General features: G+C 32.3%; 2 protein-coding genes across 2 annotated transcripts; both read right to left on the bottom strand.

Moving 5' to 3' along the window:
- Nucleotides 1-6,687: 6,687 nt before the first annotated feature.
- Nucleotides 6,688-9,875, bottom strand: LOC107945622 (4-hydroxy-tetrahydrodipicolinate synthase 2, chloroplastic). The gene is made up of 3 exons (XM_016879695.2): nt 9,346-9,875; nt 8,704-8,787; nt 6,688-7,897 (listed from the first exon to the last, which is right to left on the bottom strand). Exons 1-3 carry the CDS (start codon nt 9,429-9,431, stop codon nt 6,970-6,972), a joined length of 1,098 nt encoding a protein of 365 aa, XP_016735184.1. The 5' UTR covers nt 9,432-9,875; the 3' UTR covers nt 6,688-6,969.
- Nucleotides 9,876-13,596: 3,721 nt separating this feature from the next.
- On the bottom strand, nt 13,597-15,079 carry LOC121224106 (LOB domain-containing protein 18). Its single transcript, XM_041106661.1, has 2 exons — nt 14,471-15,079; nt 13,597-14,102 (listed from the first exon to the last, which is right to left on the bottom strand). Exons 1-2 carry the CDS (start codon nt 14,813-14,815, stop codon nt 13,758-13,760), a joined length of 690 nt encoding a protein of 229 aa, XP_040962595.1. The 5' UTR covers nt 14,816-15,079; the 3' UTR covers nt 13,597-13,757.
- Nucleotides 15,080-24,280: the final 9,201 nt, after the last annotated feature.

The raw sequence follows: 24,280 nt of genomic DNA, 5'->3' as shown, positions 1-24,280 counted from the left end.
AATTTCAAAATCCAATATAAAATTTAAAATGAATCGAATTAAAGTATAAAGATTAAATCCGTAATATACGCATAGTACATAAATTAATAAATTAATATCAGAGTTGGACCTAAAGGTTGATTGTAGTGAAGACTTTATGTGGGCTGTGAAAGCCCAAAGTACCCCCAATTCAGCAATTGAAGGAGGACCATTTGAGTAGTGTGTGTAAGGAGAAAATGAAGCTCCCACGCATTCACCTCATGATGATGCCAAAAAATGCCAATACGCCATCATAATGAAGAAGATAAGTCTCTCAAATGGAGGAAGGGCTGGGATTTTTTCTTTTTGTTTTGGGCAAAAAGTCCAAATATTGAGGGTTCATTTTCCTAATAAATAAGCATGGGTTTGGGGGTACTCAATTGCATGAAAGAAAATGAACAAAAGGAAGGACCTAACCACATTGACTACCCTCTCTTTCTCACCAATCCCTTTATGGCCCTCTCTTCCGCACCTCTCCCTACCCTACACTCAATTTTCTTTTGGACTGTTCTCCACCCCCACCACCTTTTCTACATCCTCAAGTGACTTGCACGTGAATACCCATATACTTTCCAAGATCGTATTAGGTCTCAATCAAATATAAAGTCGAGCTGAGTTCAACTTGATGAAACTCTCCTTGTTAGAACGTAGAGTAAGGAAATTGGAATAAGATCTTAAGTCGTGAATTACTTTTCTTTGAAGTTTTTTTATTATAAACAACCAAAATCAAAGTAGTGAAAATAACCAAGGTGGTGCCAAAGAACAAAATAATAAAATGGAGTTTTAGGTTCTTTAAAAGTTAGAGAAAAAAATTTTTAGGTCCCTCAAAAGTTGGTAAAAAAAAATTTTAGGCTCTTAAAAGCTAAAAAAACTTTTGAGCCCCTTAAAAGTTGATTTTTTTTTTTTGACTTCTAAAAGTTAAAAAAATAAATTTTTGGGCCCCTTAAAAACTGAAAACCAATATTTTGAATCATTTTCAGCCTTAGACTCTAGGCAGCTAAATCTCTGGATGACCCCTAAAGCCGTGGGCCTGCAAAAGAAGAAGGATAGGCAAGCGCATTGCCCCTATAATTTTTTACCCACTAAAATATATAATTATATGATAAAATTACACATTATCCCTCAAATGAAAAAAAAAATTTAAACTTTTATAAAAATATATAATTTAATTATTGTGGTCCAAGATTTTCTTATAGAAGCAGTGAAGAGGGAACATTAAAACATATGTCCTTCTGAATATATCATTTTGTGGACACATTTTTTCATAAAAGATTATACCTTGGATGAAAAAAATCCAAGACATCGTCATAAAGTTGATGCAAACAACATGGCTAATCATAAAATAAACAGAAACAATCATAAGCTAGTTGTGTTGTTGATAAATCATGATTAATAATAATAATAATGTTTAAAGGCAATGGATTTGTTTTTGGATTTACATTTATTTCTACTTTAATGAGTAGAAGACTGTCTATGAAAAAGGCAAATCTAAAACCCAACTACAAAGTAGATATTTCTCTTTCTTTTTTACATGAAAATATAATGGGTAAATTTTAATTTCAATCCCTCTACTTTTTTAGATTATATACTAGGAAGGCCTTAGGGCGTCCATTGTTTTTTCCTTTCTTTCTTTTTACATGAGAATATAATGGTTAAATTTCAATTTCAATCCTTCTACTTTTTTAGATTATAAGAATAGTTTAAATTCAATTTTATTCCTATCTTTCACTCAATTTTGAGATTTAACATAATTTTGGTAGCTCAACTTTTATAATGTCATTAGTTTGTCTAAATACTTTTTTCTAATTAAAATGATTATGTGAATTTTTAACACTTGTTAGCACTGTTAAAATGCTCTATTAAATTTAGGTCTGTTACAATGTTTTTTTTTTTGTTACATGGATGCCAATGGATTTTTTTAATTTCAAAATGTCACACCAGCAAATTAACAAAAGAATTTTAAAAATGTTAATAAATGGATCTAAATTTTTAAATTGAAATATGGAGGGATTAAATTCTTAAAATTAAAAATATGAAGATTCAAATCTATAAAGAGTAAAAAAAATTTGAGCAAATTGTAACCTTTAAATTTTTACTCTATACTTTAATCAAGAAATAAATAATTAAGTGTGGGTAAAAATTTAGTTTTCTCTGCTTTAATCTACCTTAAAATATTTTTTAATATATATAAAATTATTTTTAAAAATTCGATAAGATTAAATGAGTAACACAATCTTTTTAGAATATAATAAAATAATAATAAAAAAAGTTTTTTTTTTTGAAAAATTGAACATATAATAGTATATTTATGAAAATAAAATTTGTGAGCAGTGTATCATATACTAATTCTATGTATAGATGTTTTAATGGATAAATATCAAATTTATATATGAACTTTGGTTTAATTTACAATTTGATACATGAACTTTGATTTAGTACAATTATACACATGAAATTGGAATTGTGGTTCATATGTATATATGAAACTTTGATTTTGATTGAATTGTATATATTTAAATAAATGAATATAAATATTTATTTTCATATTGGATTAATATAATTGTTTGTGTATACAACATATCAACATAAAATGATGCTAATTCGATAATATTATTCGTGATTTCGTGAAAATTCAATCAAATTAAAATTTGATATATAAAATCAACATAAAATTAAAATTAAAATATGATGCTACTAGCTTTAATATTTATCCTTGTTTTTATTGTGTTCTTTTATTAGCCGACATTTTTGGCTTAGCTGCTGTTGGGGCCAGCAAACAAGCATTTCTTGAGGACTTAAAATGTAAAAAGTTGAAGTTATTAAGGTTTAAATATATTTCAAGTTTTTTTTGTTTAATTTTGGGATAAATCTATATATAAACTTTGATTTAGTGTAATTATACACGTGAAATTTTGATTATGATTCAAATATATACGTAAAACTTTAGTTTTGATTCAATTACATACACTTTAAACAAATATATCAATTTTTTTTATATTGGATAAATATAATTATTTGCGACATGTAAACATAAAACGATATCATATTGATAATTGTGTTAATAGTTTGTAGAATTTGATCAAATCAAAATTTCATGCATAAAATTACACATTAAACCAAATTTCATGTGTAGTTTTGAAATTTAGCCTCTCTTTTTTTTCAGTTCAAATTTAAAAATTTAAGTCTAATTGTTAACACTATTAAAATTGTTCTATTAAATTTGTTACTGTGACATTTTGAAATGGAAAAAAAAATGCTCACTTAATAAAACTAAAGAATGATTTTGTAATGAACCCAACGACGTTAATAATTGGATTTACATTTGAAAATCCGAAAAAAAAAAAACTCTTGGAGTAAAAGTAGAGGGATTAAATTATAAATTATAAAAAGTATAACAACTTATAATATAAATTAACCTGTTATTAATTATATGTCTCCCAACTTATATTCCATGTTATAATTTTGGCCGTAAATGGTGGTGGGAAAGGAGCCCACAATGTTCAAACGTTAAAGAACTGAAAGGGGAAAGTTCTAAGGGTTAATGAATAACTGGCAACTGGGTATTAGTTTTGAAAAAAGTATCAAATTGAATCAACTGGACAAGTAAACTAGTAACCTAATCGGTTTAATCATCGTTTCCGTCCTGAAAACCTTAGAGAATATCTTTTTCAAGTTTTAAATTATTCTTTAAAGTCATTTTAATTGAGTCCTCAAATTATAATATCATACGTTAAAATACGTCCCAAAGAATTTAGTACTTAGTGCCTCTTATTTTTTTGGAATTTAATATTGTATAATTGACTTGATCTCCTCAAACTACAACCAAAATTTTAAAGCAGTCCTTAAAATCATCTTCAAAATGACAACTAAAATATGTAGCGAAACAAATCTATTAAATTGCAAACGTATATTAACCTATTGAATGAACAATTTGGATCTACTATATTCATCATAATTTTAACGACACAATTTCATCTATTTACGCAATTGATCACGTATTTTATGTTAAATATAAATATTTTTATTTTCAAAATCAACCCATGGCATCAATAAAAGCCATAGAAAAGAGTTGAGAAGCACATTAAATCTTCCTCCTTCTCTCAGCAATTGTTCCATTCATCCATCCATCGCTGCCCCCCTTTTGTAATGATGAGTCCTTTTGTCATCATTACCATCAAAAGCCCTCTTTCTCTCTCATTTTTATTTGTTGGGTTAATTACACTAGAGATCATTAGATTATTAAGAAGTTTATATTTTGTTCACTCAATTTTAAAAAGTTACAAAATAATTATAAACTGTTTGAAAACTTTCATTCAAGTCACTGGACTGTTGAATGACCTTCTTTGTTCTCACCACATGCATCAATCGAAAACTTTCCTTCTCCTTTTCTTTTACAGTTCAATTCTTTTTCATGATACAGCTTTGAGTGGCACAAATCTACGAACCAGAATCTAAATAACTTTCTTCTCCGATCTTCTACACTGATCGTCAAATCAACTTGGATCTAAGGTATGTTCTTTTACTCATCGAATTGGTTCTTAGAGCTTGTTAGCTGTACTTAAAAAAAAAAAACTTAACAGCAAGCCAGTAACTTAAATAAAAACTTTCGAATAATTTAGTGACAATTCTGTAACTTTTTAAAGTTAAGTAACCAAAACATAAATTTACTAATAATTTAGTGACCTTGAGTCTAATTTACCCTAAAAAATTCATCTATATAACACTTTCTATCTCAAAACTTAATCTATTCCATTTCCAAGTCCCAAATCCTCTCTTTTTTTCCATCTCAAGCTTTTTATTTGGAACCAAAAAAAAAAACCCACCATTTTTGTCCACTCAATCTAAAGATGTGCATTAACTCAACTCCAAGCAATTCTCAGTCTCAAAAACATTCTTACAACAGCCACAACATTCGTTTAATTCCAACACTCAACAGGTTCGGGTTTCTTTGTTGTCGTTGTTGGTCATATATTATACTGTATTTTCTTTTTGGTCCTTAACAAAAAGTATCAAAAACAGGTGGAGAAGATTAAACAAGAAGAAGAAGAAGAAGAAGATGGCAATAATGGGTATTGAAAAAACAAATGAAATGGAAATGAAGAACTTGAAGTTGTTCGTGGAGAATCAAAGCATTATAAAAGAAAATGAGAGGTTAAGGAACAAAGCTCTTCTTCTTCATCAAGAGAACCTTACTTTGTTGGCTCAGTTACAACACAACTTCTCCATTAATAATTAGAAATTATTTGTTACCATCTATCAACTTCATCTTCTTTATTTTGCTTTATTTTTATTTTATGGATATTTGAGTTTGGAAATAAGTTTTTTTAATTTTGTGTATTTTTGATTGATGAAATGGTTTTTTTTAAATTTAATTACTCGAACTCGAGCTTAACACAATAATTAAGTTTAAGTTTAATCTTGAGCAAAGGGGTAAATCTGAAATATTTTATCATAAATTAACTTTTAATTTAATCATTTCTAGAGGATTTAAATAGTGATTTTCCATTTGAGTGGGGAACTCAAATTTGTCCATGTTCAAGTTTGGTTTGATAATTATCGAATCAAGTTTGAGTTTTTTTTTAATTGAATTAGAGTAGCTTGTAAATATCAGTACCTCGTTTATACCCCTAAATAGTATTCTTCGATTAGTTTAGTAAGAATGAAATAGGATTTATCGAAACATAAAAATGTTTTTTTTAAAACTTAATACATGTAAAATTTAAGCAAATTGAATCATTAATTTTAGTGAATGGAATCACTATGGGTCTCTAGTTAAAATCATGAGTACCAAATTGAAAATCTTCAAAATTTTAACCATTTTTTATTAATAAAACAATTCTTTTTCAAACCAACATTTATTTTAATATTTTATAAATAAAAAAAGGGGATATATTCGATTATTGTAAAGAGGAAACCTAGGCAAATCAATTATTTGTAGCCCAAACAATAATGGATATACACTTTTTGTTTTATTAATTATTTTGGCTTTTTATTAATTGTTTTTATGTATATTACAATTATACAAAAAAAAATTAAATTCACACATAATTATGTTCATTTAAATTTTGTTTAAAACTCATCTATTCTTTGAATATTATATAATTAATAATATTATTTTTTATTGTGTGCTTATTTTATTTATAGTATAATTATTAATATTTATATTTAATTTTATTATGTCTAAAAAATTAAAATATGTATTTATTTATTGTCCAATATTTATGGATAAAATATATTTAATTATATATTCATGAATATGTTTGCACATAAATTTAAGGGTAAACTACAATATCATGGTTTGTTTTTGTTTTTTTTTTAGTCACTCAACTGTGGAAATTTACAAAAAGATCATCCAACTATTAGTTAATTTCTTTTTTGGTCAACCAACTACAAATTCAATTTTTTCTTTTTTGGTCACCAACTAGCCAACATAAAAATATAAACATCTAAAAATTCAAGATAGTTAGGTGACCAAAATAGACAAAATTAAATAATTGAGTGACCATTCTATAATTTTTCATATTTGAGTGATAAAAAAATACTAATAGTTGAATGACCATTTTGTAATTTTCATAGTTGAGTGACTAAAAAATAAATTATAATTGAACGACTACTAAAATAGTTTTCCGAACCAAACAAAAAATAGACGTAAAAATAGACAAAGATGCATAAACAAAAACTCGTTCACTCAAGCTCGGTTTATTTACGGACCAGGCCTAACATCGCAAGATAGTTATACGTAGGCCAGAGAAACACATTGATCTGGGCTTACAAGAAAGACGAACATTATCCAAAAAGACAACTTTTAACAAAAACACACCTTGATCTTTACCATATGTTTTTATTTTTTCTTATAAACAACCGGGTAGACTTTATCTGTAGTCCTATAAACGAAACAGAGAAAATCGAGACACCGGCAACGAGTCCTGAACATAGACAAAAAAAAAAAAACTAATATCGACCAACTAAGATGAAATCGTCGTCATCAAGTACCTGAACATCTTTTTCTCCAACAAAGTTCTCTCGCCCGATTTCATTGACCAGTTCAACAAATTTGACCCTCTTTTCCAGCGGAAGAGGTACATACGGTAACCTAAAAACCGGCCTCACAACCCCGAGTTGTGCAAGGGCTGTGTTAAGACCAATGGGGTTAGGTTCCTCAAAGAGCCATTGAATCAAAGGTAAGAGCTTCGCGTTAAGTGAAGCGTTTTTCCCATTGAACATGAGTTTGTGCATCAAACCGGGAACCAGATTACTAGTAACGGAAATTACCCCGGTAGCCCCATGGCTCCACCTAGCATCATGGCACTGATCATCGTTCCCACTCCACACTACAATTCTGTTACCTGTATATTGCTCAATTCGGTCATTTCCAACACATTCTTTGATACCAGCCAAGTTAGGACTTTGTGCCACGGTATTGACGACACGCGGAGGAATATCTTGGCCAGTTCGTGACCGGACATTGTATATGATAGTAGGGCCCATTGGTAGTACACTATTAAAGTGAGAAACCAAGCCCTCTAGAGAGGTTTTGCCATAGTAAGGATTGATGTGAAGAGCGGCATGCATTCCAACAGCAAAGCCTTGTTCGGTGGCGTGAATCGCTTCCCTGGTTGAGTTACTTCCCGTGTTACCAATTACCTTAACGGATCCGCCGAAACAGTTGACAGTATGACCGATAAGCATTATGTGTTCATCCCAGCTCATTAGCTGGCCTTCACCGGTTGTGCCACCAACAATTACCCCTTCGGCACCGTTTTCAATCTGCATATTCACCAAATCATCGTATGCTTCGAGATCAAACCTTCCATCAGGTAGATACGGGGTTTTGATGGCTGTTATCAGTCGAAGAGCCTTTATATCTTCGGCTGATGTCCTGGAAAGCATAAGGCAGGCAAAATCATCAAGAGCAATTATTCTTTCAAAAGATAGCTTCATTTCCAACAAATCTAAAGCTACATATAAACCATCTCTCCATCAATTAGGACCTACGTTACTCAGACTCAGGTCTGAGTATCAGATACTATTATGAGCACATATATAACACAAGTACAGTTGGATTTTTCTAAGTTACGTATTTGGAGGATCCTTGGAGGTCAGACAAAGGCAGAGGGAGAGGGGGGCAAGCAGTGGCCTTCCTCCCGCCCCCCCCCCCAAAAAAAATAAAAAATAAAAAAGCAATTTCCTGGCTTTGCCCCTGAGGTCAATCCCCATATCCAATTGTTAGAAACAGGTATTTCAAGAAAAATGAAGAGTCCGGGCAGCATGGATCAGGACACCAAAATATTAACATTCACTACAACTTTATCACACATACCAAATCATCATCATCACAGACTAATATATATTATGCATTCACCATGTATGGTGCATTACACAAGTACCAACACCAAACATAAGATAATATTACAAGCACGTAGAGATCCTAATCGAGTTTATGCACAGAAAGGCTCCATAAATAAAGGTTTGAATAACAGAACAATGTCAACAGCACATTCAAAGCACATATCGCTTGTACCAGCAATAAGAAAGATGATAAACAGGTACAATAACACCGCCAGCACTAACATTCCAAGAACGAATATAGGTAGAGATGCAGAGAAACAATAAGCAAATTAACAACAAATTCTTCCCAGCAAAACATCAAACTACATTCAGATAATGAAATATTTTATTAGTTACCTGTTTTTAACCTCGAAGCTACGCATTGGGAGGTGGAAATCGGGTATTATTGCTGCTTGGGGCGACCTCCATTTCACATTTCTCCTGATACAAAGCAAGCAAACAAGATGATAAGCAAATCTCTGTTACCATAAATCACTATCTCCCTAGCGATTTTCGAATTGGTACTAATATTTCGAAACAAGGAACACTAGCGATCCAATTCAGTAAAACTATAATTACTACTAGCCTATAGTTCATTATAAAATTATATATTTAGAAGTATGTATTTATATAAACAAAAAAAATACATATAAGTTCAAAAAACCTATTTTACATTAGACGAACTCAAATTGAGTTCTAATTTTTGCTCCCCAGGATCGATCCACATTTAACATAGGAGCAAATAAACTATGCAGACATAAAGTTCAACTAAGATTAACCTTTGATTATCATTAACACCCATCAAGCATTAAATCAAACAAACCCATAATCTTTTAAACAAGTACCAAATTGAACTGTTCTACAAATAAGGAACAAGGAATAATACATGATTATAAAGTAATTAATGAATTCAACAATTACTGCAATTAAAAACAAAGGAAAAAGAACAAATATCTTATCTTAAATAGTGAGTGTTAAATTTTATTTTTTTTAAAATACCTCTTGTAGTTATCGATGCGATGGGAGCGAGGGAACTGGAAGGAAGACTCTCTCAAGCAAGCTCCATAGCTCTTCAAAATAGGCATTTTTAAACCAAATGAAAACAGCAACCCAAAGTCTAGACAAGGCTTGAATTTGAGTTGGGTAAGGATTTTTATGCTTTGAAATTGAAAATGTGTGGAAAATGAGATAAATGGGAGGTTGATTCAATGAATGGTAATGGTGGTGATAATAGTGGTGAAGATGGTCGATCGGAGGAAGACGGCGGAGGTTACGTGATGGTTTTGAGCCATGACGTCAGATTCCGGTGATGAGGTGGAGGGATTGAAGGGTAAACGTAATGGAGGCTGCTAAAATTGATGTGGGTTTTAGGGTTGGAAATGGCTGCTGCTCTGATCGTATACTTTTTGTAGTTTTGTGCCTAATTTCTACATGCAAATTTCGCACCATCTTCTTTTTGACTCGTGGGGTGCAGCTACGGGTAGGGATGATAAATAAAAAATAAAAAATTGATTCCAATTTCCTTACACAAACTCGATTATATATTCTCTTGTATTAATAACAATATCAATGTCAATCGAGCTGACATTTAAATATGGTTGACATCAAACTCAAGCTAACATTTAATGTCAAATTTAACTATTGAACTGATGAAATGATCTTATTGATATGATATTGATAATTTAAGTTAAAATTAATGAATAATCGAGATCATTGTTCGAGGACATGTGATGATATTATTTTAGTGTGCATCAGTGTTGAGTTTGATCAATGAATAATCCTTACCTTCTCTCAATTCCAATCAAAATTAACCGTTACAAACACTAAACTGACTAACTCAAACTAATTAATTAGAATAGATACGAGTCAAAACTCATATTCTTACACATATTGAAATTAAAATATGCCACAAACCTCTGTTTTCTTCGTGTATATAGAATTTAGTGATTGTAATTTTATTTATAGGAATTTAATCCTTTCTGATTTCAAATTCCAGGTTCAATTGTTAATATTGTTAAAATTATTTTGTTAAATTCAACGTTACAACATCGTCTTTTAGTTAAGTTGCTACCAAACGAGTATTTTTTATTCCAAAATGTCAAATTAAAAAGTTTAATAAAAAAATGTTAACGATTAAACCTGAATTTTAAAATATAAAAAATAAAAGGACTAAAATTCAAATTTATAAACTCAAAATTTGAACCATCTTTCTTGAGCCTCATACATTTATTAACAACTCCCAGTGATTTGGAAGGATCCAAATACAAAATGGGCCTAAACCCAACGGAGGCCTTACTAATTGGGCTACCCAGAGGTGTAATAGATTCATAAGAATTTGAACATGTGAATCTAAACCTAGATTGATCGAGGTTGAGACCATCAAAGATTGGACCTTGAAACGCTTTCCAATTTTTAAATCGAGTTTAAGGAGAATGGTAATGGTAAAGAGAAGAGGGAACATGCAACTCTTTTACCGGCTAAGCTAGTCTTCCGCCTTCACTAGGTAGCCGTTGCGGTGCGAAGGCCAATTTGTTAGCCTTGCAACTTGTCACATATGTTCGAGGCTAAAAAGAGGCCAACATGGGCTGACTTGCTTTAGGGGTGAAATCAAAAAAAAAAAAATTTATGGGGCCAGAAATAAAGAATAAAATTCGGCAAAATGTAAATTTTTTTATAATATTACAAAATTCAATTTTGTCATTTTCGAGGGCCAAGTCCACTGTCTGCTCCCTTAGTGCCGCCCTTGCTACCGGTTGTCCCTTAATCAAACAATCTTTTGGGTTGTACTGAGGAGAAAAGCTAGGAATTCAGTTTTCGGGGCTAATCTTTTTATTTGGGAGGGACCGAAGGCGAAAATCCATGAGATTAAAGTAATTGGACTAAATTTCAAATGTGTTAAGAATGTAGGAAGCAAAAGCATAGTTATACCTTTTTATTCGTGGGTTTTGAATATTTATACCCGCAATTCTCATTCATTTACAATCACAATGACTAGGATTAGAAAAGGAGGCCCATCTAATTTGGGCCCATAATTTTTGTTATTCATTGTTAGACCTAATAAGTTAAGATAGAGTCTCGGTATTGTTGGCAAAGTAGGATGTCTTGTTATATTGATAATTGAAACTTAACTTCCACCCTACGTAAATCATGTACTGATTGTTTCTATATTTATTCCGGCTTGAATCATATCACGTGTGGGTCCTTTCTATATATAGCTATTTTGATTTGACTCGAGATATCAGTCCGATTGTGTTGCTTTTAATTACAATCAAAACTTTGAAAAGAACAAAAAAGGAAAAGAAAAGAGGAGTTTAGTTAACATATTTGATTAAAATCAATGGTTGGTTATGGTCTTAGTTAAGTTCGGTTGTTATCAGTTACTACAATTCATAATTAAATCAATTGAATTATCCAACTTAATATATAATATATAAAAATTAAATCAATTAACTAACTTTACTGATAAAATTAAGTTAAATCAATTACTAAATCGGTCGATTCAATTAACATTTAAAGTGATCGATTAAGTTGATTAAATTCGAAAAAAATCGATTGAATTGATCGATAATACGAAAACATAAGTTTCTACCTATATTTAAAACTCCCAACTGACGCTTAGATAAGAGGAGTTCAAAAACACTACTAAATTTAAGGTGGAAACTAACTATGAAAATTCAGTTTTGCCCTTTACGTGTGTATGCGTCACACCTTTTTGTTCGTTGCAGTGACTGCCTCCACTGCACCCACAATATTTCTTACCAAGAATGTTCAATTTAAAGCCTCAGCCTACGAGGTTCTTTTGGTCATATTTGGATGTTACTTCTTATATTTTAATCAATATAATATAATTTTTTTATTTTATAATATCATTTAAAAACAATTCGTTCCAACTTATTATGTTCACATCAAGATTTTAGTCGAAATAACTAATTGTGTTATCCAAGGACGAAATTAAGGATTTCGTTTAAGGGGTCGGAGTTAAAAATTTTGTATTAAAAAGATTTGGATTAAATTATTAATGTCTTAAAAAGGCTAACAATATAATTTTTCATTTAATCGAATCTTTTAATTTGGAGAAAGGGCTATACTCTAGTGTTGCCTATTTGGACTAACTAATTACATCATAAATATTGAATTAAAGGAGTTAACTCTCAAACTTAAATATAATTAAAGGGATCAAAACCATAATTTCAACTAGAGTTAGTAAATACCTTAGCCTCTAAATTTCGCATTTTGTTCAAAGCATAATTGATACCTAAACTTAGATTTCATTAACCAATCGAGTAACTTTTTTAAGCACCTCAGTAATACCATTAATTTTAACCTAACCCATCAATACCTTTAGAACAAAAAAAATCTTAATAAATAATTCTGGCAGATTAAAAACTAAATGTTTTATAACCACATCCTCCCCCCAAGATCACCTCCCAACTTTCTCTAAAACCCTAAATTAAAAACTCACCTTCGAAACTTAGGGTTCTAATAAAGACCCTAAATTAAAGTAATCCTAAATATCAAGCATTGACCTAAAATCTTCAAAGCATATGTCGGTAAGTCTATCACAACATTTAAAAAAGTGTCACTCTAAAAGTGTCGTCTTAAGACTGTTTTGTTGTAGTGCGTAATCCAGTTTCAAATAACTCTAAATTTCGATTCTGGGATTTCAACCCAAAAGATCCTTCGCTCACGTTTCCCTAAACAAGAAATTGAAAAGAAAATCAAAACCCTAAACCCACATAAACCCAAGACATTTTCCCATCAAATGACTGAGACCATAGCCCAAAATACCATCAAATGGGGAAAATATTTTATCCAAAGTCAATGGAAGAATTTAGCTTTGATAAAAAGAAGTGTTTCAAATTCCCATAGTTTTTTATTTACTAAGATTAATTTATCTTAAGTATATTTGTTTTATAATTTTTAATTTTTTTTCTTAGGTTTAAACATTCACACGTGGTGTAAGGATAAAGATTCTAATCATATCTACTTTTTTTTTGACAAAATTCTTAAAACTACTCATAACATCCCTCCCAACCTACAAATAGGAAAATAATATATTTCATTACAAGCACTTGAACGCACGTCCTCTTTGCATTAACAATAATGCCTATGTCACCAATCGAGCTAAAATTCAATCGATAATATTTAAAGATTTTTTTTATAAATTAGACAAAAGTAACTTTTCTAAAAATAAACTAAAATTTAGTTTCATCTAAAAAAGGAATATTAAGGAAAAAAAAAGAAACAAAATTAAAAATGAAAGATTAATTAGTTATCAAGATTACTTGCGCAATGAAATATACAACATGAAAATTTAAGCTCCCTTGCTTGGATAAAGCTAAGTGTATATATATATATGGGTCACATGGTAATAATTTTCCAAGGCAAGCAAAATTAAAAACGGGTCAGTCTCACTTTGAGAAAGATGGTGACGGTGAAGCCGGTAGTCGCGGTGGTGACCCTTGTCGATGGAGGAGTTCTCGAGCCAATGCTTGAAGATCGCCACTTCCAAGCGATGACGAGTCGAACTGGTTGATTTGTCTTTGTTGCATGGCCCATGAAGGTTGCACCATAGGATCAAAAAGTGTGGATAAGTCGTAAGTGGCTGGTGGGAGGTCTGATATTGAGAGAGGTGGCGGTTCCATTAGAGTTTGTTGTGGCGGCGGTGGAGGAGGAGAAGGTAGTGGCGGCGATGGAAGCTCTAGTGTAGCTAAATGGGCTTGTAAATACGATAGCTCTGCTTGTAAATTCACAACCTGCCCAAAAAAGAATACCCATATATTTAAATATTTTGTAAATAATAGGAAGTAAACAATGTTTTTTTGAGGCAAATTAATGACATGTTGTCTTTATTGACACTAAAAGGATGCTTAGGATTATGTGTACGAGAACATGGCATTGCCAACAAATCAAGTTTCTTAGGAAATGAGGAATAAAAGTGCAAAAACATGTTCTAGATTTCAACAAACTCCAAAATATTACAATATATATCCAGTTGATGACTGTTTCTCTTAATAATAATAATATTTTTAGGGTTAAACATGCGTTTTTGAAGGAAAAAACGCGCTTTTTGAAGAGAGATAACAAAGGTGTAAAATTGAATGATAAAGGTTTACACTTTTACCTGTTGTTGAAGTGCAAAGATATGAGCGACGCAACCGTAAACGGGGTCTCTCAGCCGAGCTTGAGCCTCGTAACATATAGTAACCACCGCATCAAGCCGTTTATGAACCGGGACATGAAGTAACAGCTTCGACACATTACTAGCACCAAACACCTTATGAACCGCCGCGAAATGAGCCGCACCTTGTTCCGAGTCGAAATACGGTGCAAATATACAACCCGGAACACATTTCCTCCTCAAAAACTTACACGCGCCACAAGGTCCACCACCACCACCACCACCACCAACAGCACCGCCAGTCGAACTACCAGCAGCACCGCCGCTACTACAAGTGTTTGCACTCATGATCTTGGGAAAAAAAGAACTCTTTTTAAAGTTTTAGAGTAATTGAATAGGTCCCATAATTAGGGTTTGTTTTCAAGTTGAAGAAGAGGAGGAGGAGGAGAGGAAAGCACAGGGACTTCCTTTTTAGGGTTTGGTGATGATGGGGGTGTTATATATTTTAATGGCAGATTTTAAAAAAACGCTTAGAAGAAGAAGACTTTAAAGCCACGCGAGGGAGCAAAACAACACCACAATTACCCCTCTTCTTCTAATTTAGCTGCTTGCGTGAAGCAAACATGCGATAAGCCTAGCCATTCTCTCAACTGCCCTTCTATTAATTATAAATAAATTTTAATTCCTTTTTTTGGTTTTTTTTACATATATTTCGTGAATTTTATAACAAAAAAACACATGTTCCTCCCCTCTCCATTCAATTCAGAGTCAAGTTTGATCAAATCTTAAATTAATTTAATTAATTAAGGTACAAAGCTAATATAACTATTTTAATGAGATAAAAAATGAATCATAAATTATTGGGGAGTTAAAGTGTAATTTAATCATTATTTTAACATATAATTTCATAAAATTTAAGAGACTAAATTGAAAATTTACCATTACGAGGAGGAGCCAAGTACATTGCCTACCCTTTTTGCCTTCGTCCCTCATATCACTACTAGTTCAATCGGATTTTTTTGTAGTTTTTATAATTAGTTACTTCGGTTTATAATTTTTAAACTCTAAATTAAATTAACTCAACTAATCGATTCGGTATCACCGTAATTAATTCAACTAGGTATCGATTAAATTTTTTTTGAAGTTTTGATTATCAATTAATTCGATTTCAAAACCCTAAACCCTGAATTAAATTAATTTGGTTAATTGACCAGTATCTCAATAAATAGTTTGACTAGGTATTGGTTTGAAGATTTTATAATTTTGATTATGAGTTAATTCAGCTTGAAAACCTAAAACTTTAAATTAAAGAAATTTTTAAAAAAAATTTTGATTGTCGGTTACTTTGATTTAAAAACCCTAACTTCTAAATTAAATTAATTCGATTAATCGATCGTATCATTGTAATTAATTCCATAAATTATTGGTTAAAGGATTTTTTATCAAAAAAATCAAAATTAATAATAATAAATAATATATATAACCCTGTTAGATATGTTAAGAATTTAAATAAAATTAAAATATGACCGATCGAAACAACCAAAATAAGCTCAATTCAATTAACGGTTAAACATTCAATTAACGATAATAAAACTGGATTATTAATTAAATCGACCGTTTGAACACTTTTATCTTAACAAAAAAGACAAAGTGTTCCAATCTCTATTTTCTCGATTCTTTTATTTCGTTTCTTCGTTTAAGTTTCGATGTAACTATCGAATATAAAAATAAAAAAAAAAAAACTTTTTCTTTTTCAGAACTCGAAACGTGTCATTAGGATGTGTCTAAAATTGTCACTGCGTGTTTTAAGCTGCGTGGAGGGCAAAAGACGCCATCTTACGTTGAAAATGACTCAGCTTAATTTATATATGCTTTATTCTTTATTTTCTTTTTGCCCTTTTTATACAATAAGCCAAAATAAATCCACTGGATTTTCGACAATGGCTTGCTCTGACCCACAGGTTTTAATTTTCTTTTCATTTTTTTATTTTTTGCATTTAATTTTGTTGGTTAAGTACTATGAATAGTATGTGTTTAATGAATGATGGGGAATTTTAGTTGAAGTTTTTTTTAAAAAAAATTAGGGTTAATTATATTTAGGGATTGTACTAATTAGGTATTTTTATTATTAAATTTTTTAATTTAACTATTAATTGACATGTTAGATTTTACACGACATAATTTTAAGGAAGAAATGGATGTTGTAAAAATATTAATTTCGACATTCTTTTTTATTATCAGTTTTACTTTTAAAAGTTATGCTGCATAAGCTTGTTTTCCTTTAAAATTTTCATTTTAAATTTACCTATATACGATTAAACCAACGGTTTTAATAATGAAAAGACCTGATTGATATAATCTTGATAGTTAAAGAATGTAATTAGAATATTTTAAAATTTAAGGACGGGTTCAAAATGCAGTTACTCAAAAATAATTAAAATTTTGTTTATTTAAGAATAGGGCTTAGGGTTAAAATTGGAAAGATATCAACATCTCAAACTCTATATATAAGCAAAAGTCTTACGCATAGATTTTTAAATAAAATAATGAAATTAATTTGACAATGACTAACAACAACACCAACAGTGATTATCATCGTCATCATCATAATCTTTACTTAAAATGGGTATTCTCAATCAATGGCGGATTTTTACATAATGATTTAAGAGGTTTATTTAAAATTTCCAAAAAAATTAAAGGATTTGATGAGAATGTTTAAAATTGTTTATGGGTTTAATTAAAATTTGATAAAAATTTTTGGAGGGATTTAATTAAAAAAATTAAAATTTTTAAAGGGCTTAATGAAAATTTTCAATTTTTTTTAGAGGGGTAACTAAAATTTTTAAAAACAAATGAAGGGATTAAAAATTTTTAAAATGAATTTGGGAGTACAAAGCTCCTTAGGCTCTCATTACCATCTGCCTCTAAACACTCGTTGCTCTCGTTATGTTCAATGGGTTAATGTATATATTATAATAATCATTTAATTCAATTATAAAATTAAAACTCGATTGAGCCTTAACTCTATGAATTATGGAGTAAAGATGGGAATGCATATATTATAGAACAGAGATTTTGATATCTGTTATACCTACACTTCATCTTGACCAACATTGCAGAGTATTGTAGGAGCTAAAGAGTGGTGAGAACCAAATCCAACCAATCAGGACTCAAGGATACTCCACCGTTTAGCCTTATAGCAAGCGAGGAGGTGTATTGGTTTGCAATCCGACCCATTTTTACAAGAAGGTGAAATGAGGTAGAGGGAATATAAAAGCAAGAAAAGGTTGATGCGTAGCGTCTGGACAAGGACAAATGACACCTCTTATAAGACTCCTATGATATCAATAAGATGTTGTAATCCGAATGGAAAGGTCAAAACACAAATTCAGCGTTCAAAGCCTGCCACGTAAGAATCCTTGACGAAGAACGTAACGTTTTGGTGAAAACACGGCCTCATTATTGGGACCCCAAAGTAACGTTCCTCAAAATTACTTTTTCAAATTATAAATAAACCTTTTTTTTCCTTCCAAATTGCACTCTTTTAATTTCTAGGAATAATATAATTTTTGGCTTCTGAGTTTGGTAATTAGGCCTATATTTTTTTTTGTTCACTTTGGTATTTGAACTTAACAACTAAATCTATTTTAGACACTGAACTTGGATTCCATCAAGATTTGATGAAGTGACTAGTATTCTTGGAACATGATTGGATTGGTCGATCGGACCGATTGAATCGGGAAGTGGTCAAAATAAAAAAAAAATTAGGACAAAAATCAATAACTGAATAGGTTGAACTGGTTTAATATTTTTTTATTTTTAAATTTTTAATTAATTATTTAATTTTTATTTAATAGTCAAACTGGTTAAACTGATTAAATCAGAAATCAATAGTCTGACTGATTCAACAACTGGTCCGATTATTAAAACATTGTATGTGATACTTTAAGGTTGTACCATGTCATCATCAACTGAATTTTATACAAATTTTTTAACTTTCAAGTGATGTCGTAGCACAACTTCAAAGCATCATGTTATCAAACTTTTATATTTTTCAAGTTTAAAGACCAAAATAGACCTAATTGCCAAATTCTGGGGCCAAAAATGATATTATCCCTAAAAATATATTACACCAAGGTAAGGAAAATTAAAAAGAGAAAAGATAGTAATAACGGCGTGTCACCGCGCCGTCCGGTTATGGTTCTGTTCCTGTGGTGTGAAGAGTAAGCATTTGCAAGAAATTCAAATCCTGTTAGAAGCAATAACATCAGGGCACGTGGAAGTAATGGTACGAGTTCGATGGCCGACGGGTGACGTTAGAACAGTTCCACATGCAAAAGAACAACCTTCTGCAAATTCTGGCCATTTCAATCCTAGTATAGTGTAGTAGCTCGTGCTGTCTCATGTCTATTCCCATAAATATTATGTCCTATATATATATATATATCCTTTTTCATTCGAGATTTCAATTAAAAATGAAAATCGAAATCATATTTTTTCAAATAAAATTTGATTCAACAAATGATTTAATGTATTAGATAATTAGTTTAGGGTTTACGGTTTATGTGTTTGTGTCGTTTGGAACACAAATATTTGTTATTAGCGAAATAAAAAAGTAATAAAATTTTTTAAAGTAAAAGTATCATGGAGACCCTTTTACTAGAAGTCAGATTGTATTTTACCTATTATATTAAAAAAAATAGGTAGATTAGTTTGTATATGTTAGATCAAAAGATAAACTAGTCATTTTATACATTAAAAATTAGTCCCTATATATTAATATGAGGTACACATGTATGTCGTGTGTCACTACCAGGTTATTTCATCAGCCAGACCAATTTTTAACAGTATAGATGGATAAAATTTTCAACAGAAATGATCAATTTATTCTTTAATTTGACGTACAAGGTCTAATTTGCATTTTTTTTAGTAGAGAAGGTAAAATGCTATTATCTCCTGGTACATGGACTTTCATAGTACTGTTACCAAATTTTGATAGATTAGAAAGTAAGAGATAAAACAAAAGGAAAAAAAACAGTAGAGGGGGCAAAGTTAAAAATTTTGCATCGAAATGATTTGTATTTTCTCAAAATTGGTACTGGTATCAAAATGGAAGATGAGGGGGTATACTAACATGTTTGTATTTTCTCATTATAGTATATCTAATAAAAAAATTTGATATATGCCTTTATCCCACTTTGTTTTGCTTCCTTAAGACCACACCTAGTGTACCCACCCCACCAAGGTCCATTGTCTTGCTTAGTAGAAATCTCGCCATGCTTCATCTGTCGCTTGTAAGGCACATGAATCCGTGGCCATTTAAATTGTGAAGGCCTAATAAGGTAACACGTGACTCCGGATCATATGACTTCTTTAAATGAATTAGACTCTCAACATCATATTGTGCAAACTTGGTTCCACTCCTCGGGCTCTAATCTCTTCCTTCATCCACTACCAACATTAACAAACAAGTACCGAAGTTCCCACAATGCATTTTTAGGGTTGAATGTGATTGAACTGTTGTTATTAGGTTTTTGTCTACACTTTAACTAACATAAACAGTGTCATCAAAAGCTCAATAATGTTTCATTTTATGTGATGACCCCACAACATGTTTTTTTCTCCCAATTTTGAGATTTAATTATTATTTTTCTTCACCAATTTTATGACCAAATAAATTCATTATAAATTACAAGATGTCACCTTTTGCTACGGCAAAGGCGCTTTCAAGTCTAACTTAACTTCATTAATAGGAACGAAATTTTAGGATTTAATTAAAAGGAACTGGACCATCAAATCAATGACTTAATTTGTATTTGGAAGTAACTATAGGTTGGTCCAATTAATTAATTTATAAAAGTGATGTGTGACAAATTGGTTTAATAATCTATCTAGAATTATTCATAGTCACTCTCTACCTCATAAATAGAAAAATAATATGCGAATGTATACTCGAACTCATGTTCTCGTACATTGACAACGATATTTATTCTAAACTAATTAACATTTGATTGGCATAAAGATATAATTTTGAAAAAGGAATCGGTGGCAATGATGCCATAATGATGTGTGAATAATATTACCATTCCTGCAAGTTGGAAAGAGGCAATCATTTACTCTTTTGCAGCAATTCCGAGGCTATGAAGCAGTCATAATCAAGCCTCTATATGTGTGTAAATATACAGATATAATATGGTACTCTGTGCTGCAAGTACTCCATGATCTTAGCTTTTGTTTGAAAGGGTAATTTAATCATCGTGAAGGGCAAGAAAATGTAGAGCTACTTTTTAGAGTTGTTTGGAGAATACCCCTTTTAGTCACTTCCTGGATTCAATTATAAATTTTGGAAACTTGTTTTCAACCATCTGAAACGGGGAAAGCTGACAAATTGTAAAGCTGGTGTCCAAAACTTTAAGATTATTCAGTGTTTCCTTCATTGGGCTTGTTGCATATATAATCAACTCTATTCTTCCCAAAAAGAAATCTAGTCTTTCTAATCTTTTTTTTTTTAATTTTTCTTTTTGTATTTTATGAAGATTAAGAAAAGGCTTATATGGTAAAACAGGTCCTTAAAAAATGTAAAACAATCATTCTAGTTTCTATATTAAATTTGACTCCAATTAAGCTCCTGTCGTTAATTAAAATATTCAATTAAGTCCCTTCGTTAATGGTTTTTGTCATTGACTATATTGACATGTGACAACTTCTAGTTTAATCTAAAATATAATTAGATGATGACATGTGACGGCTAATTTACCAAAAAAAGCCCTTTCTTTTTTTCTAAATTTACTGAAATGGGCCGATTTTTTGATTATTTACCGGAATGGTCCATTTTCCGGGAAATCGCGTCCACGTCAGCGCGATGCCAGGGTACGTGTGCTGACGTGGACGCGATGTCCTGCCACATAGCGCTTTCCCGGGGACGCGATTTTGACGTTGATTTCACGTTTGGGTTTTTTGGCTTTTAGGGTGCAGGCTTTTTAGGGTTTAGGGGTCCCGGAATAAATTATTTCGAGTTGACGTTTCTGGTCAAATAGTATAAAATCGCTTATACTAGGATGCTATTTGAGAAGAAATTGTGAAATCGTGCCCTCGTGGACGCGATTTCGCTACAGTTGGTCATGTAAAAAATAATTTTTTTTGACGTTTGTGAGCAAATAATATAAAATCGCTTCTACTAGGATGCTATCTGAGAAGAAATTGTGAAATCGTGCCCTTGTGGACGCGATTTCGCTACAGTTGGTCATGTAAGAAATAATTTTTTTTAACGTTTCTGAGCAAATAGTATAAAATCGCGCCCTCGTGGACGCGATTTTGCTACAGTAGCAAGTTTGGGCTGAGGCTATAAATTAGGCAGAAAATGTTCTTAGAATGCATAAGTCATAGCAGAAACATTTTAGAGAGGCTAAGAAAGTTAGAGTTTCAAAATGAGTAAACGTATTAGTGCTGTTATTTACTACGATGGTGAGGTTTGCCACACCGAGAATGGTGTTGTTTTTTTCTCGGAGAATACGGTGTGTCTGTCATTTAACCAGACATAGATTTGACAGAACTTCGTAAAAGAATTAGGCGTAAAATATTCGGAATGACACCAATGAAAGTTCTGTCAATCACGTATCGATTTTGTTCTTGTGTTGATCCGGTGACATATGACTCGTTCGACATAAAAGGTGCTCGTAGCTTGGAGGCAATGGTGCAGACTCATCTTGCTAGCGGAGCAACTTATATTGAGTTATATGTACAATTTACGTCGCCAATTGATGTACTTCCGTCTGATGTCTGAGATGTATACACGACCCCTGGACGACACTCGGTTAGCGGGTTACAAAATACGGAACAGCCCATGTTCGGTAGCGGTGTCGAATGCACATCCCCCGCAAGACACTCTGTCGGTGGATGGGACATGTACGTCGGTGGCTCGACGTTTGACGTTGAAAATACGTACTGGGGAACTGCATCAAGTTCTAGTGGATGACAATCTACATCCAATTGGGGACGTTATCAAATGCCCAGAAGAAAGGATGGCGTACTACTTACGACATCAACCGGTGAGGGGACGTCGTACGCTGCAGATGATTGTGGGTTAGAAGATGACTTCAATGTGGATCCACCTCGAGAGCCCGGGTCGAATGGTGCAGAGGTGAGATTATTTTCTGAACCGGAGCCTATTCCAATAGAAGGTGAAGATGGTGAAAGGAGTTCAGATGATGAAGAAAATCCACGATTCAAAATATACTCACCTCCAGCCCACATGCATAATGTCGATCTGTCAGCGGATGATGTGTTAGAGTTTCCAAATCTACCACACTGGATGCGCGATCATACAATTTCGGGGGTAGATTTCGGTGAACTTGAAGTTGGTAATCAGTTTACCAATAAGGATAGTTTTATTGGTGCTTTGAAACAGCATAGCATCAAAAACGGCGTTAATTACCACGTCGTTAAATCAAAATCTGATAAGTTTGAGGCGAAGTGTGCGGTGCAAGACGGCACATATTCATGGAAAATCGTCGCCTCGTTAAGGAAAAGGACAGGGTTGTGGGAGATAAAAAAGTACAAAGGTCCACATACATGTGCTGCAGGTACAGTATTGAATGTATCTGAATAATAATTTTATTTTGCAATGTTTCATTATTTAATGTACTCCCTCTGTAGGTGTTTCACAATATCATCCCAAAATGGATTCAGCTATGTTGGCTAGCTTGATACTGCCCATGATAAAAGCAGATCCTAGGACTTCAGTGCCGGTGATAATTGCCAATATCCGTAGCCAAATGGGGTACACGTCCTCTTACCGCAAGGCTTTGATAGCTAAGCAAAAGGTTTTGGAGAAGCTGCATATTGGGTGGGACGCCTCATATAATGAAATATGGCAGTGGTGTTAGGTGCTAGATAGATACGTCCTAGGTGCCATCACAGACCTTGAAACGAAACATGCGTACTACAACGGCCGATTGCTACGTGGATGCCAAGTGTTCAAATGCCTATTTTGGACCTTTAAGCAATGCCGAGACGCATTTCCATACTGCAAGCCGTTGGTACAAATTGACGGTACCTTCATGTTCGGTAGGTATACTCATCGGCTATTGGTTGCAGTGGCACATGACGACAGTGAGAGAATTCTTCCAATTGCATTTGCAATAACACCGGGGGAGTCGTTTGATAACTGGGATTTCTTTCTCTCTAGGTTAAGGAGGCATGTGTGCCCCCAACCTGATATCTGTGTTATTTCAGATCGGGGCGCCGGTATACTAGCTGTATTTGATCGAGAGGGAAGCTTGTGGCAGCGCACACACCATAGATATTGCCTAAGACACGTTGCTTCGAACTACTGCAGGTAATATCCATCTAAGAGCGAACAACGACAAGTGACCAACATGGGTATTTACTCTATATTTGTATTATTTCGTTTGTCAATTTGAATTAGTTTTATTGGTAGAAGTGGTATAAAATATTTGCTATGAACTTATATTGGCAGGGTATGAAATAAATAAAGATCGTTTTCACGAGACGTTGGCAATTTTACGATCCCAAAACGAAGAAGGGGCGGACTACCTTTGTAACATACGTTTCGAAAAGTGGGCACAAGCATACGACGGAGGCCTACGATATGGCCATATGACGTCGAACCTGGCAGAATGCATAAATTCTGTTCTTAAAAGAACGCGCCATCTACAGATAACATCAGTTGTGTGAGAGACATATTTCTGTTTGGCGGCGCTATTTCCAAAGCGAGCAGCAACTTATGCAGGCCAGATGCAGGGTGGCCATGTATGGTGCAGTAAGGTAGTTCAAGAAATTAACAAGGCAAAG

Source organism: Gossypium hirsutum, chromosome D12 (genome assembly GCF_007990345.1).
Source record: "Gossypium hirsutum isolate 1008001.06 chromosome D12, Gossypium_hirsutum_v2.1, whole genome shotgun sequence".
NCBI classification, from domain to species: Eukaryota; Viridiplantae; Streptophyta; class Magnoliopsida; order Malvales; family Malvaceae; genus Gossypium; species Gossypium hirsutum.
Note: the sequence above shows the minus strand (reverse complement) of the source record. Positions and strands in the feature narration are given on the sequence as shown.